General features: G+C 42.1%; 1 protein-coding gene across 1 annotated transcript in view; it reads left to right on the top strand.

Annotated features, from left to right (window-relative positions):
• Positions 1–15,429, top strand: part of DYNC1H1 (dynein cytoplasmic 1 heavy chain 1) — a 312,112-nt gene that overhangs the window by 150,178 nt on the left and 146,505 nt on the right. The window contains exons 42-47 of the mRNA XM_033953397.1: positions 4,170–4,333; positions 8,416–8,545; positions 10,194–10,327; positions 11,357–11,471; positions 11,604–11,765; positions 12,185–12,399. Coding sequence (XP_033809288.1) covers positions 4,170–4,333; positions 8,416–8,545; positions 10,194–10,327; positions 11,357–11,471; positions 11,604–11,765; positions 12,185–12,399 — 920 coding nt within the window. The remainder of the gene's footprint in view (positions 1–4,169; positions 4,334–8,415; positions 8,546–10,193; positions 10,328–11,356; positions 11,472–11,603; positions 11,766–12,184; positions 12,400–15,429) is intronic.

Below are 15,429 nucleotides of genomic sequence, written 5' to 3'. Positions count from 1 at the left end.
TTCTAGAATTTGGATACTTCTTAAATTTATAAAAAATATTCTGGCCTCAAGTGTCAAGCCTTAAAAAAGGAAATCATACTGAGCATTGGAAAATAATTAATAATAATTAACTAATAAAATAGTACACATTTCATTTTCCCCACCACCAAATTTCCCCGTCCCGCCCCACCTGGCTACTTTTTCATGCCACCTGGGTAGAAAATATTTCTGGGGAGAACACTGATCAGGGTTTTGACAGTTTTTCCTCTGTCCTTTGAGAGAGCTCAGATTTTCTGACATGGGGGAATATGCTGCCTGTGTTCTGAGGCATCTGAGCCAATCAGGGACTTCCTTAGGGTCTTGGTTATGTGCTTTTCCAAGGGAGTTCAACCTGTTAATTAATAGGCTCCATGAGTGGTTTGTTTTGTGGCTCTTTAGATAGCACTTTTTTATTGGTCTCAGGGTCAGTTGTGGCGTATAAGTGTATACCTTACTAGGTGTTATCTGTGCATTGTTTGCCCTGCTAATGCGCTTTGTGTTCAAAACTATTTTATCCAGTGGAACAAGATTTGGGTCAATATAGAAACCTTTTTTTTTTTTTTTTTAAACTCTTATCTCTTTACTTTCATAAGAACATAAGAATAGCCTTACTGGGTCAGACCAATGGTCCATCAAGCCCAATAACCCATTCTCACGGGGGCCAATCCAGGTCACTAGTACTTGGCCAAAACCCAAAGAGTAGCAATAACTTTTCGTATGCTATTTGCGGTTTTTCTGTGAAAAACCCTAGAAAAGGCACAAAGCCGCGAATAACCTGACTTGTTCCTGTGCAGCGATTTTTTTCTGTGCATCGCTTGGGCAAATACCACCGGCTGTAAAGGAAAGTGTGAGTCTGGATCCTGAGAACCGCTTCCAGAACAGAGCACAGGGCTACCATTGCGCGAGGGAGAGAGCAGTAACCTGCCACCACCCCTCCATCCATGCGCGCTGGGACCAGCCTGTGGGTTCAATGCGCCTGCTTAGGGGTGGAGAAAGTTGGAAGGGTATTGGCTGCGGGCTGGGAGCAGAACGACGGGGAGTCACTTTTGGGGAGTTTGTGCAGCGGCAGCATTAGCTGTGATTTGGCAGGGGACTTCAGATAAGACTGCGTGCCTGGCGCCGGCAAATACCAGGTACAGAGTCAGCGCTTGCCTGCTGAGTTGCAGGCACATTTGCGCTCGGTGGCGGCTCCCGCCAGGCTGGGGCTTCTGGAAACAGCGCTGGATCCTTTCAGTTCATCGGGCTTTGCCTCAGCTGCAGGTTTCGGGTGATTCCTCCCCCAATTTCCTGTGATGTAAATTTGGGGGTGGAGCCTGCATTCAAAAAAAACGCAAACAACCGAAACCGCGAATACGGAGGGGAAAGTGTATTTTCAAACAGAAAATACCAACATTTTTCATATTTGAAAATTACTGTAAGATGGATGGGCTTTATTTTTGGACGTTATTAGCAGGACATCCCAATTCTGACTTGGACGTTCTTTCAAAAATGCCCCTCCACATCTGAAAATGGGGAAAGGTACCAACCATTTCTCACTCCTGTTAGTTCAATGAATGAATTGATAATTTTGTCCTTCTTGGAAGTTGTCAGGGTGGTGGAAGATATCGTAACAGACAAAACTGGGAAGTTCTACTGTTACCTTTGTTTCTTGATGTTCCGCCACTTATTTCTGTCAGATGGGATGATCAGTGACACTCGGAAAAGCACACAGACAATATAAAAGCATAAACAATAACCCTTTATTATATATATATATATGAATATAAGAATAAAATAGCATCACCGTAATCCCAGGCAACGACCATCTTCACAATTGGGAATCCCTGCAATTGATAGGTGGGTGGACACGGGAGACTATCCCTTTAAACGTCTTGGATTCTAATGTTAGGGGCAGAATTCCGTTCTTATATAGGATGAAAACTGCTGAGTTCATAGCTAAACAGCTGGTCCTGGTCTTTTGTTCTTTGTTGTTTTGGCAACATCCAGGTCAAGGAGGTCAAGATAGCAGATACTTGTTGCAGAAACCAGCTTCCCATCTGGTTTTACTGTCCTTTTGATGTTGTTTGGGCAACCCCCAGGTCAAGGAGGTCAAGATAGCAGATACTTGTTGCAGAAACCAGCTTCCCATCTGGTTTTACTGTCCTTTTGATGTTGTTTGGGCAACCCCCAGGTCAAGGAGGTCAAGATAGCAGATACTTGTTGCAGAAACCAGCTTCCCATCTGATTTTACTGTCCTTTTGATGTTGTTTGGGCATCCCCCAGGTCACGGAGGTCAGATAAGCAGACTTGAGGAGACATATTACATAGTATGTTGAGTTTCAGTTACCCCCTGGCCATAGGCATAACACTTGGCAAGCTCTGCTAGTGTTTAGAGTCTGAAGTTCAGGTAATTGCCTTAAGATTTTTGCCTTTTGATTTCATGAAGCATCTTCGGTCTCTAGGAAGAGGAAATATTTTTCTACTACCTTTGCCCAACCATGTTTCATTCGGGCCAATTATTGTTCTCCAGTTGTTGCTACTAATTTTAAAATTAGGGGGAAAAACTTCTGCATATTGGACATATTTGTGCAACTTTGTGGGAACATTTTATCTAGCCTGGGAGCAGGCAGAAAAACAGTTCAAGATGGTGATGTGTATTTCAACTTCTGTTTCCCTAGTCCTCATTCTCCCCTTTAATAGAATCTGAATGTGGTGTCCTGCAGATATGTCTTACCAGGGCAGTATATCAGCTGTTTAATTTGGCCTAGTTTGGCAGCAGGCAGGTTGTAAGTACCAAGTGGCCCGTTGCAGCATCAGGAAGTACCACTCAGCCATCAGCAAGTCTGGGGAGATTCTCCAGACAGAGCAGTCTATAGCATACTATTGGGCAATTCTGGCAAAATTCTTCATTGCCAGACTTACTCCTTCTTATCTCTGTTTATCAAGAGTAATTTTGATATTGGTAGCACTTATAGAAAGTAGTAGTAGTAGGTGTTGCTTTAGTGCAGTGGTCTCAAACTCGCGGCCCGGGGGCCATATGCGGCCCGCCAGGTACTGTTTTGAGGCCCTTGGTGTGTTTATCATAATCACAAAAGTAAAATAAAGCAGTTTCTTGATATATGTCTCTTTAGCTATAAATGACAATATTATTATAACTTTAACGAGTTTTACTGCATGCAAAATTGTCAAATCTTTAATAAGACATTAACTATTTTTTCTGAGGCCCTCTAAGTACCTACAAATCCAAAATGTGGCTCTGCAAAGGGTTTGAGTTTGAGACCACTGCTTTAGTGGGACCCATCTTTGCCCAGTTAGCTATTAACCTTAGGAAGGTTACAAACATTTCCCAGGTCAAGTTGTGCCATGGGCAGTATACATGGTCACTGCCTTGTTTGGTCTGTCATCCACATCCTATAGGTTCTGTTCTGATCTGATATAGATCCTATGGGAGGAGAAAATCTTATCTGATAAGTTCTTTCTTTTAATTTTACCAAAGAAGTCCTAAAACCTCCCTAATTAGGATGAAATTATGTCCATTATTTAAATTGTTCTTCAATTTTCCTTTGATGTTTCTTCTTTACAAGTTTTTCCTATCTTATTGGAACGAGGCAGTTCCTGACCCAGCTGTAGACTGTGTGGCAGTACAGCACTGACCTGATGAAAAAAGATATTGGAGGAATGACTTTTGACCATAAATGTTTGTCTCCATGCACTGGTTGATGTACATAACCAGCAGGTTCTAGACTGGTCTGGTAGGACTAAAAGAAATAAAATCATCAGGAAAGATATATTTTTCCCTCTCTAATATCAAGGTCATGGCTTTTAGTTAAGGGGATAATGCACTAAAACACATGCTGAAAGTTCTAGCATGCATGCTAAAATAGTTCCTAATAGGTGAAGCATACATGCATTTTTCTCTTCCTTACATCTGTTAAAATGCACTAGTCATAGAAAAATAGCAGTCTGGATTAATATATATGGTTTAATTTGGTCACCATCCTGGTTAATGTATCTCTTGGCGGTTCCTTTTACATACATGTGCCAATAGTTTAATACACTAGCTTGCATATAAAGCAGGACCTTGCTAAACCTTTTTCTAAAGCAGCCTTGTTTTTACTTTTAAAAACCTAATCCTTTTGCAAATTATCACTCTTTACTGCCATTATTTTCAGGAAAGATTTACTCAAGATATACAGCCACATTACATCTATTCACCACGTGAAATGACTCGATGGGTGAGAGGAATATTTGAAGCCCTGAGACCACTGGAGACCTTGCCTGTTGAAGGCCTGATTAGGATTTGGGCACATGAAGCACTTCGTCTTTTCCAAGACAGGTATTCTTACAAATTGATTTCTTAATATAAAATTTCATTTTTTGGGATTTTATTGCTTTTATGATTTTTTTGTTTTTGTTATAAGGTCAGAGCTAGATTCACCCACCTCTAAAATGACTATTTTTTTATTCACCAGTGTAGTTCCCCTGAGCCGTTTCTGGAACTAAAATTGCTTCTGCGGCTGAAAATAAAAGCCTCTATTTGCCTCAAAACACATCGATTTCGCTCGATTAGCAATGGATGACCATCGTAGGATCTTTCGTGTCCCATGCGTGAGGGGGGTGGGAGCCCATGGCTTAGCCTCCCTTAGTCTCTCGAGGGGTCTTAGTACCCAGATGGTATGAGGGCCAGGAGAAAAGTCCAATTTTCAGCCAGGAAGCAGCCCATGTGCATCACCAGCGAAGCGCAGTTGTGGCACTGCAATGAAGCCCCAGAAAGGAGCTCGTGAGTGTCCGCAGAGTCCGTCTGGGCCTTCAAATAAGGGTTCCCCCCCTGAATTCATGATGTTTGAAGCTTACATGATTGATAAGGGCCGCATGAAACCCTCAGGGATTGGAGCGGAGGGGGGGGTGGCACGCCCCATGAGCGCAATTCTCCAGCAATAGTGCTATGCACAAGATGGGGAGATCCAATCTGAGGAAGACTGGGCTAGAGAGGGCTCTCTCAATGCCTGTACTCTCTCAGTCAGGATCCTCTGATGAGATGCTGATCTTGAGAGGGGATGGGGTTGGATCTGGTGGAGGCCCCTGATCTTGGAAAGGACCAGATTGTGCACAGACTGTTTAAGCTTTCTTGGCTTTGAAGGTGATCACAGATTCCCTCCAGGAGTTAAAGATAAGAGACTTTGCAGTCCTCTGCTACACAGTGTTCACTCATGAGCAGCTCACAAGGCACAAACCACTTGTTTTCCCTCTTGTCAAAACATTGCAAAATAAAATTGTTCATGAAGCACTGGGAGGTCCCGAGGGGACTACCTTCCATTGGCCAAGCCATTGGCTCAATCCAATGGTTGCTGAATTTATCCAGCTCTTTGTTCCACTGAAAGTGGATTACCTGGTAGTGCAGATCACCAAGCAGTGTGGTATTAAAGAATCGGACTCTGGCAGATACTCCATATACTTCATTGTGCCCAAAAAGGCACAGAAGACTGGTCCTTGACCTAAAGTCTGTGAATGCAGCGCTGAGAATGCCATGCTTCTGGATCTTATGGTGAAGATGGTATTTCTGGTGGCAATAGTCTCAGCAAGACACATCTCTGAATTGCAGCTCTTTCCTGCAGAGAACCCTTCCTCAAGATCACAGACACTGGGGTTTCACTGCATGCAGTACCTTCCTGTCGAAGATTGTGTCAGCCTTTCACATCAACAAGATGTTTGTTTGTCTGCTTTTCATTCTACAGATGCAGCTAATTAAGATAAGATATTGCAAAAGCTGAATGTGTGAAGAGTTTTATTCCACTACCTGGAAGGGACCAATGATCTCGACTTTGCGACCATATTTTCGTTCTGACTTGTCAGTCAAGACAAGGCAGACCAGCCTCCAATGCTTCTATCACCAGATGGATTCACTTGGCAATTTTGTCAATGTACATTGGCTGTGACAAACAGCCACCTATTTCTCTCAAAGCTCATTTGACCAAAGTATGGCATCCCAATGGAACCAGGCTCGGGATCCTGTCTCTCAACTCATTGTCGTGACTCCTTTGTTGAAGCGGTCTTTCTGCTGGTGGGTGCTCTCTTCCAATCTTTCCAGAGGTTTTCTGTTTCATGCTCCTCCTCCGCAGAAGGTCCTCACGATGGACTTGTTGGCCTATGCTTGGGGAGCGCACCTGGACGGTTTTCGCACTCAGGGTCATTGGTCCAGTGCTGACCGCCTTTGTCACATCAATCTGCTGGAACTTTGAGCGGTTTTCTACGCTCTAAAGGCTTTTGTCACCTGCTTCGCGACCGTGTGATGCTGGTTCACACGGACAACCAGGTCGCCAGGTATTATATCAACAAACAAGGGGGCACGGGGTCCCTGTCCCTGTGCCAGGAGGCGATGCGGCTCTGGAATTGGGCCATCTGCCGCAACATCTTCCTTCGTGCTGTCTACATTCAGGGTCAGCAGAACTGCCTGGCAGACAAGTTGAGCCGCCTTCTGTAGCCTCACGAATGGTCTCTCCATTCCTCGACCCTGCGTCAGGTGTTCGCTCGGTGGGGGACTTCGGAAATCGATCTGTTCGCGTCCTCCCTCAATCATGAGTTGCCCCGTTTCTGCTCCAGGGTTTACACCCCTCACAGGATCGAGGCGGATGCCTTTCTTCTGGATTGGACGAACCTATTTCTGTATGCGTTTCCTCCTTTCCCTCTGATTCTGAAGACTCTCGTCATGCTCAAGTCCACTCACGCTACCATGATTCTGATAGCTCCTCGGTGGCCCCAACAACCGTGGTTCTCCATGCTGTTACAACTCAGTTACCGGGAGCCTCTTCTACTGCCTGTTTTTCTTTCTTTGCTTGTGCAGAGTCGGGGATCTCTGTTTCATCCCAACCTGCAGTCTCTGCACTTAACAGCTTGGTTCCTCGAGACTTAATGCCCTCGTTCCAGTTTTCTCAGTCTGTGCTGGATATCCTGGAGGCGTCTCGCCAATGTTATTATCAGAAGTGGACCCGTTTTTCTTCCCGGTGTGCTATGCAGCGACAGGATCCGCAGTCCGCCTTCTTGTCTTTTGTCCTGGATTATCTGTTGCACTTGTCTGAGACTGGCCTCAAATCCACCTCGATTAGAGTCCACCTTAGTGCCATTGCTGCTTTTCATCTGCCAATTGATGGGAAGCCTCTCTCTGTTCATCCTGTGGTTTCCCGCTTCATGAAGGGCCTTTATCATGTTCATCCGTCCCTTAAACTTCCTCCCGTGGTTTGGGATTTCAACGTGGTCCTTGCTCATTTGATAAAACCCCCTTTTGAGCCACTGGCGCAGGCTCACTTGAAGTTTCTCACGTGGAAAGTTATGTTTCTTATTGCGCTCACTTCTGCTCGTAGGGTCAGTGAGCTGCAGGCCTTGGTTGCGGACCCTCCTTTCACGGTCTTCCATCATGATAAGGTGGTTCTCCGTACCCATCCTAAATTCTTGCCTAAGGTTTTTTTCAGATTTTCACATCAACCAATCCATTGTTCTTCCTGTGTTTTTTCCGAAGCCTCATTCTCACCCAGGAGAAGTAGCTCTGCATTCTTTTGACTGTAAGCGTGCGCTGGCCTTCTACTTGAAGTGCACTGCTCCTCATCGTTCTGCTCCCCAGCTGTTCCTCTCTTTCGATCCTAACTGCTTGGGGCACTCTGTTTCTAAGTGGACCATTTCTAACTGGTTGGTCGCTTGTATCTCTTTCTGTTACGCTCGGGCTGGTCTCTCCCTGCCAGGTCGGGTCACTGGCCACCGGGTCAGAGTGATGGCGGCATCTTTTGCTTTCCTCCACTCGACTCCGCTTGAGGAAATCTGCAAGGCTGCCACTTGGTCCTCGGTTCATACGTTCACTTCTCACTACTGTCTGGATGCTCTCTCCAGGCGTGACGGTCATTTTGGCCAATCAGTTTTGCAACATCTGTTCTCCTAAATTGCCAACTCTCCCTCCATCCCTTTCCGGTTAGCTTGGAGGTCTCCCACATGTTGAGAATATGCTGCCTGCTTGTCCTGGGATAAAGCACAGTTACTTACCGTAACAGGTGTTAGCCAGGGACAACAGGCAGATATTCTCGCAACCCACCCACCTCCCGAGGTTGGCTTCTTTGCTAGCTATCTGAACTGAGGACACGCTGAAAAGACGCATGCCCTAGGTTGGGCGGGAGGGGCACTCGCACATGCGTGGTCCACTCACAAGCTTGAAGGTCTCGCAAGCGAAAACGTCCGCTAGGGGGCTCCGTAGGTGACGTCACCCACGTTGAGAATATCTGTCTGCTGTCCCTGGATAACACCTGTTACGGTAAGTAACTGTGCTTTTTGAGGCTTGATGTGTATTAAATTCTTTGTACTCCATTAGTTTACTTTTCTAATATATTTGTACATGTAAAACTAAGACCATAATAAAATTATTTTTTCCTAAATTAGACTAGTGGAAGATGAAGAGAGGCGTTGGACTGATGAGAACATTGATATTGTCGCTCTGAAACATTTTCCCAACGTAGAGAGAGATAAAGCTTTGAACAGACCCATCTTATACAGTAACTGGCTATCCAAGGTAAAAATATTTTGAAGGAATCCTCTGTAGGGTTTAATTCAAATAGTATTGCGTATTTTTCTCTGACCAAAAACAAAGCAGTACAATATTGATGAATGTATGCATGTTGAGATTATTTGTATGTACAGTATGTGTATATATGGCTTCAGAAACAAAGGAATGTATTCAGAAAAGCTGATATGGAAAGTGAAGATCGTTACTTACCTTTTTAATGGGGGTTCTCCATGGGCAGCAGGATAAGTCAACATACTGATGTCATCCAACAACATAAGTGAATCTGCTTTCCTGGAGCTTGAAAAGGCCCATTTGAGCATGTGCCAATTGCCTCCTACCCACTCCACTCCAATGCAGTGCTGCCTTCCATTTCTGCTTCATCCCCTAGAGATGAAGAGGGCAATTTATGTGGCTGACATATCCTGCTGTTCATGGAGAACTCTTGTTACATACAAGTAACCTCACTTTTCTCCAAGTAGATGAGTCAGTCTTGCACTGGTGTTTCAAGCTGAGGGCCATGAAAGGGCATTTGTTGAAGGAATGGTTTCCCCTTTACAGCCTGTGCAGAATGCTATGGTAGGATGAAGCTTCAAAAGGAAGCTTAGGTAGTGGTCATGATGGAAACTATAGTTAGGGCACTAACAGGGCAGAAAAATGTTTATTGGAGGAATGTATAGACAAAGCTGTATTGCAGGAAGAACCTATTGTAGATCCAGCAATACAAGAAAGAGCAGGAACAGGCAATAACCACAAAGGAAAATCAAATAAGTATCAAAACAATTGAATAAGGCATAATTGGAACCAAGATGCAAACTGTGTTATTGGGATGTCCAAATAACTGTTGTAGCATAAGCCACAGGTCCAGAGCAGTGTGTCAAGGGAGTCCTGAAAGTACCATTTGGAAGACAGTTTAGCCAAAATGGCTGTCAGTATAAGTCTGCTGATTGAAGCAGTACTGGTCTTTTGAAAGTGTTCTTGGATAACCATGAAGTCTTGAGGATGTCCACAATTAATATGTATAAATGTTTGTGTACTGCTTCAAATTATATATAGATATGCATATTCATTTGGATATTCTGAAAACTCAGTTGTCTGTGAATCTTACACAAGGATGTGAGAATTCTTAAAGGCTAGTGTAAGGGTTAGGGGGCAATTCGATTAGTAGGTGCCTCCATTTAGGTTACTCAATGCTGCATAATGAGAGCATATTCTATAATGGCATCTGGGTGCCCAAATTCCATGTATGAAATGCCAGCATAACCAAGTGTCATCGAAGTTACATAGACTGAAGGGACTGCAGTTACATAGATGCAACAGGGATCCATATAACAGATGATATTCTATAAGTTACATGTGCAAGTGGGAGCCCCATGTATAGTACCTTTTCTACATGCTGTGCCACTTATGTGCCCCACTTTAGAACATCTGGCACTTTTGTGGGTAAGTGTATGCTTTAATGTGTACAATGCTAGTATTCTGTACACTTATGTGGTAAGGGTTGAATGTGGTCAGCCAATTATAGAATTGCTCTTCACATGTCTAAACTTAGGGCAAAAACTGAATACATCTTAGTTTTTGATGCCACTTATTCTGTAATAGTAGTAATTAACTTTGTAGAAGCCTTAGTAAACATGTAGATGTTGGATCTTTCTAGGACTATATCCCAGTTGATCAAGAAGAGTTAAGGGAGTATGTCAAAGCTCGACTAAAGGTGTTCTATGAAGAAGAGCTTGATGTGCCTCTTGTACTGTTCAATGAAGTCTTAGATCATGTGCTCAGAATTGACCGGTAAGTTACATTTCTGGAAAAGAAGCCCTGTCTAATTCACGAATGTCAGTCTGACATCTATAACTAGTTGTCAGATTCCACTGGAAGGAAAATTCCATACACTTTATATCAATGGTACTTAACCCAGTCTTCAAGGGATCAATAGCCAATTAAATATTTAGGGCTCCTTATACTAAGCTGTGCTAGTGGTTTTAGTGTGCGCTAGACGCTAACGCCTCCATAGAGCTGGCGTTGGTTTTCCGCGTAGCATGGGGGCTTAGCGCACACTAAAACGCTACCGCAGCTTAGTAAAAGGAGCCCTTAGTATACTTACAATAAATATGCTGGGGAAAATGCTTGAATACACAAATAAATTTATGTAAACCGTTCTGAGCTCCCCTGGGAGAACAGTATAGAAAATTGGATAAATGACAGAAATTTAGGGGAATGGGACTTGTATACTGCCTCTGTTCGTGGTTAAACATTCAAAGCGGTTTTACTTATTTTGTTCTTGGGACAATGGAGGATTAAGGCCATTCCTTACCTCATTAACTACCTCCATTAGATTTACATAGAATGGAGATAGTTCATACAATTCTATCTCATTCATATTCATTGCAGATATCCTGTAAACCTGACTAGCTGGGTATATCCTGAAGACTGGGTTAAGAACCACACCCTGTTTTGTAAACATTTCCTCCCCAGTCTCCACCTTAATTTATGCTCTGTTTAGTCTCCTCATGCATATACAGTATTTAGGGGTCATCACATAGACATCACACACTGACATACATAATATATGTAACAAGACTGCTGAGTTTTACACTATTCATTGCTTACAAAATATTTAAGGTTTCTGAAAATTACAAAACTTACAAAATATTTAATAACTTATTTCTGCATAGATGTGTAGCCTCAGTATGTCCTTATTCACTGAAAAAAGTTATTAAATATTTTGTAAATTTGTAGTTTCAGAAATCTTTTATATAGCATTACTTATTATAGTGGAATGTGCTATTCTTTAGTTTTAATGTGCGTTTTTGCTTTCAGAATCTTCCGGCAGCCCCAGGGCCATTTACTTCTCATTGGTGTTAGTGGTGCAGGAAAAACAACACTTTCTCGCTTTGTAGCCTGGATGAATGGTTTAAGTGTTTATCAGATTAAGGTAATGCTTCACATACCAGTTTTCTTTACCAGTTCCCTGGTGACTGGCTTATAAGCACATTTTTAAAATGATACATCTTGTTTGGATGACAGTAAAATGGTACAATAATATCTATTGAATGGAAACTTTTAGGTACACAGAAAATATACTGGAGAAGACTTTGATGAGGATCTCAGAACAGTACTGAGACGCTCTGGATGCAAAAATGAAAAGATAGCTTTTATAATGGATGAATCAAATGTCTTGGATTCTGGATTCCTAGAGCGAATGAATACCCTGCTTGCCAATGGAGAGGTATTTTAGAATTGAGGACAGTTTAGATTTTTTTGTACTTATAGTATTTTGTGCCCAAAAGCTTAGTTTCAAGTGGATCTGCCCTTTAAACATACATGTGGTGTGCACACTGCAGGCAGTTCTAAACCTGCATTGAAGCAGATGCAAAATGTGTGCTTAGAAGTACCCAGGATGATTTGAAAATGAATGTATGATTCAATGAATCACCTCAGTAGTTTTTGTAAATAACAAGTTTCACTTGTGTAGTAGTTTCAAGTTTCAAGTTTTATTGATTTTGATATACCAACCATCAAATTAATATCTAGCTGGTTAACAATCGAATTAAAAAGATAGCATAGCAATTTTTTTAAAACTTTGGTATTATGTCTTCAGTGTTTGCATGGCATCAAACTAAAGCTATATTTTTTATTTTGGGCTAGGTTCCTGGCCTCTTTGAAGGTGATGAGTATTCTACCCTCATGACACAATGCAAGGAGGGCACGCAGAAGGAAGGCTTGATGCTGGATTCTCATGAAGAGCTATATAAGTGGTTCACCAGTCAGGTTATTCGCAACCTCCATGTTGTTTTTACCATGAATCCTTCCTCAGAGGGATTGAAGGACAGAGCTGCTACTTCCCCAGCTCTTTTTAACAGGTGATTAAGGCAGTGAAGGGATGTGTGATATGTGGGGCAGGTTAATGGTTTTCGGTGAATATTGTTCTGTTGATCGTAAAATGTAATGAAGAGCTTCAAATACAATGCAATGAAAGGCTGTCTATTTGCAGAATGATTGCAATTAAATCAGAAGGTTTGAAGCATTTCCAGATCTGAAATGAAATATTAGGCCACTAGTACATTTTGAATACCTTCACTAAACCTTTTTATGAGAAAGTGTAATTGAAAAATATAACATGGATAGCATTAAACTGTGCAAAATAACAGTACAGGAGATTATATAAAAACTCTTGTCGATGACAATTTTTAAAAAAATAATATACAGTATACCCTCACGAATTCTTGGTTCCAAATTCACGGACTTGGTAATTTGCGTGTTTTGGGGGGGTTTTCTTAAAAACCCTCCTCCCTTCATAATTGTTCTGTTACTAGCATTTCCTCTCTGGCATTCTCCCACCCTTTGCGGTTCCCGCATGTAGATTCCAGGGTTGTTTGCTTTTGGTCTTTCCAGCTGCTCGGGTTAATTAGAGCTAGTGCAGCTGTCTCCCGGCTTGTGCATGGCATGAGGAGATGCTGCCGACTAATTAGCATCCAGTGCTAAAGGGGTATGCCTGAATTCAACATTAGCTTTCTGTCACTAAGGGCCTGTCTCGCTACAGTAGCATGCGTTTTGTAATCCATATTCAAACATCTCTAATCCATGTGCAGGCAGCATTCGTTGTAGATATGTACAGTAGTATGCGATTCTTTTAATGAATCCGCTACCCTACGCTGCCTCTTTATCAGTTCCGCACAGCCAGTCTTCCCTTCCCCAAACTGCAGTCTTCCATGGCCGCTCATTTCCCATACCCCCTCCCAGAATGCGAGCTCCTCACTTCAGCATTTGCCTGGGGACTCGGAAGTGGCTGGCGTGAGCTCGGGGAGATACCAGGGACCCGCTATCTGAGAAGCCCTGGCGCGGCACAAGGAGACGCCACCGACTAAGGCAACCGCGACCAGGTAAGTGGTGCAGCTCAGGCCGGGGACGAAGGAAGGGGGTGCTGAGCTCCGGAAAATCCCCAGAGTGGGCGGGGCCGGAGCAAGAGAGGAGGAGGAGGGGGAGTGCCGATTTACAGTACTCTTCCGATATCCATGGTTTTTCAACATTCGTGGTCACTCTGCAAACATGACCCCTGTGAATTTGGGGGGAGTACTGTATACATTGTCCTCCCATCCCCCCTGAAGAGACAAACCTGGAAGCCCCTCAACTAGTGGCTTGGACACGCATGAAGAAAGTCGTGTAATTGGAGAGCTCCGTTAAAAAGACCTTGAAAGATTAAATAAATTGTATGAAATCGGAAGATATATTAAAATTTCACTGGTCCTATGAATAATAAAGAAGAAAAAAGGATGGCAACTGGTAAACAGAATAAAAATGACTTTGCTGTATCAGGAAGTAGCAAAAGGGCAAAACCGGAGCAAGAGAGCGGTTTAAAGCTGACAGACACAGAAGTTATGAAAGAATTAAAAGAAATTAAAGAAATGCTCTCGATTATTACTAAAAAAGTTACCGATTTAACGGAAGAGGTTTCAAATATAAATAAGAAGATGGATGTGCTTGAACTGAAATCTAACAACTTAGAAGAAAGAATGCTGATAGTAGAAGAGGAAATCTGTTATAGCCAAGCAGACAGAAAAAAAATTGAAATACTCATTAAAGACCTTGAAGATTATTCGAATCGTGAACGAAGAAGTAACATCCGTCTGATTGGCCTGCCGGAAGGAGCAGAAATAGGAAATCCTGTCACCTTCATTGAAAAATTACTACCCAAACTACTTCCGTTGCAAACGAAATTTCCCATAGAAGTAGAAAGAGCACATAGAGTTCCGCTAAAAAGAGCAGTAAACCAACAAGGACCAAGACCTTTTATTTTTAAGCTATTGCGACACCAGCAGGCCATAGAAATATTACAACTGGCTAAGAAAAATAAAGGTTTGAAGTATCAGGATGCTTTTATACATCTAGTACCGGATTTCGCAAAAAATACAGCTGTTAAAAGAAAGAAGTTATTGGATTTAAGACCAAAGCTGAGAGAATTAGGAGCGAAGTTTGGATTGGTATACCCTGCTACTATGAAAGTGACTATTGGAAACAAAACTTTATCTTTCAATGATCCAGATAAATTAGAAAAATTTATTCAAAACCAGGAAGTACCAATGTCTTCTTAAATTGTTTATCATATTTTTGTTCCTATACATAGATAAATGAATATAATTAAATTAATTATAACTAGTTTGATAAAAAAAAAAGGAATTATAAATTGATTTGAAAAACGATATAAGAACATAAGCAGTGCCTCCGCTGGGTCAGACCTCAGGTCCATCCTGCCCAGCAGTCCGCTGTAGAATGTAGTATATTCAATTCAAATATTCTACACTAACGATATTCAAAAATGGAACTCAAATGAAATCAAAATTCTAGGGGGGGAAAAAAAAAAAACTTTTATTAAGGGAATAAGTGAATGTTTTAAATATGAACCAAGTTATTAAGGGAAGATGTGAATGTATTAAGGGAAAAATATAATATAATATTGAAGAATGATTTTATAAGGAAAGATGTTCAGGAACACTCAATATTAATTAATAAATTTTAGATAAATGATATTCACTTTTAGAAAAATGGAAAATATTTGGAAGATTACTTTATAATTTTAATTGATATAATTTAATACAATATAAAGTAAGAATCTTCCTCCGTGGGGGGGTGCGCAGCGGGGGTGCATGTCGATCATATATAACACTGGATACAGAGGAGAGAATAAAGACTCAGATTCCCAGAGGTCAGTGCGAAGGAACTGCGTGTGATGGATGCAGAGCAGACACCGGAACTATAAAGAAAGACTTTTGTATAAATGTTGGACATATGGACAGGTCTTGTTGTTGCATCGTATGGATCATATATAGAGAAGAACTACATATATTGGGAAAAGAAGAAAAGAAGAGGAAACGGAAGATCAAAACGGAATAGAA

The sequence above is a fragment of the Geotrypetes seraphini genome, chromosome 7 (assembly GCF_902459505.1).
Source record: "Geotrypetes seraphini chromosome 7, aGeoSer1.1, whole genome shotgun sequence".
NCBI lineage: Eukaryota > Metazoa > Chordata > Amphibia > Gymnophiona > Dermophiidae > Geotrypetes > Geotrypetes seraphini.
Note: the sequence above shows the minus strand (reverse complement) of the source record. Positions and strands in the feature narration are given on the sequence as shown.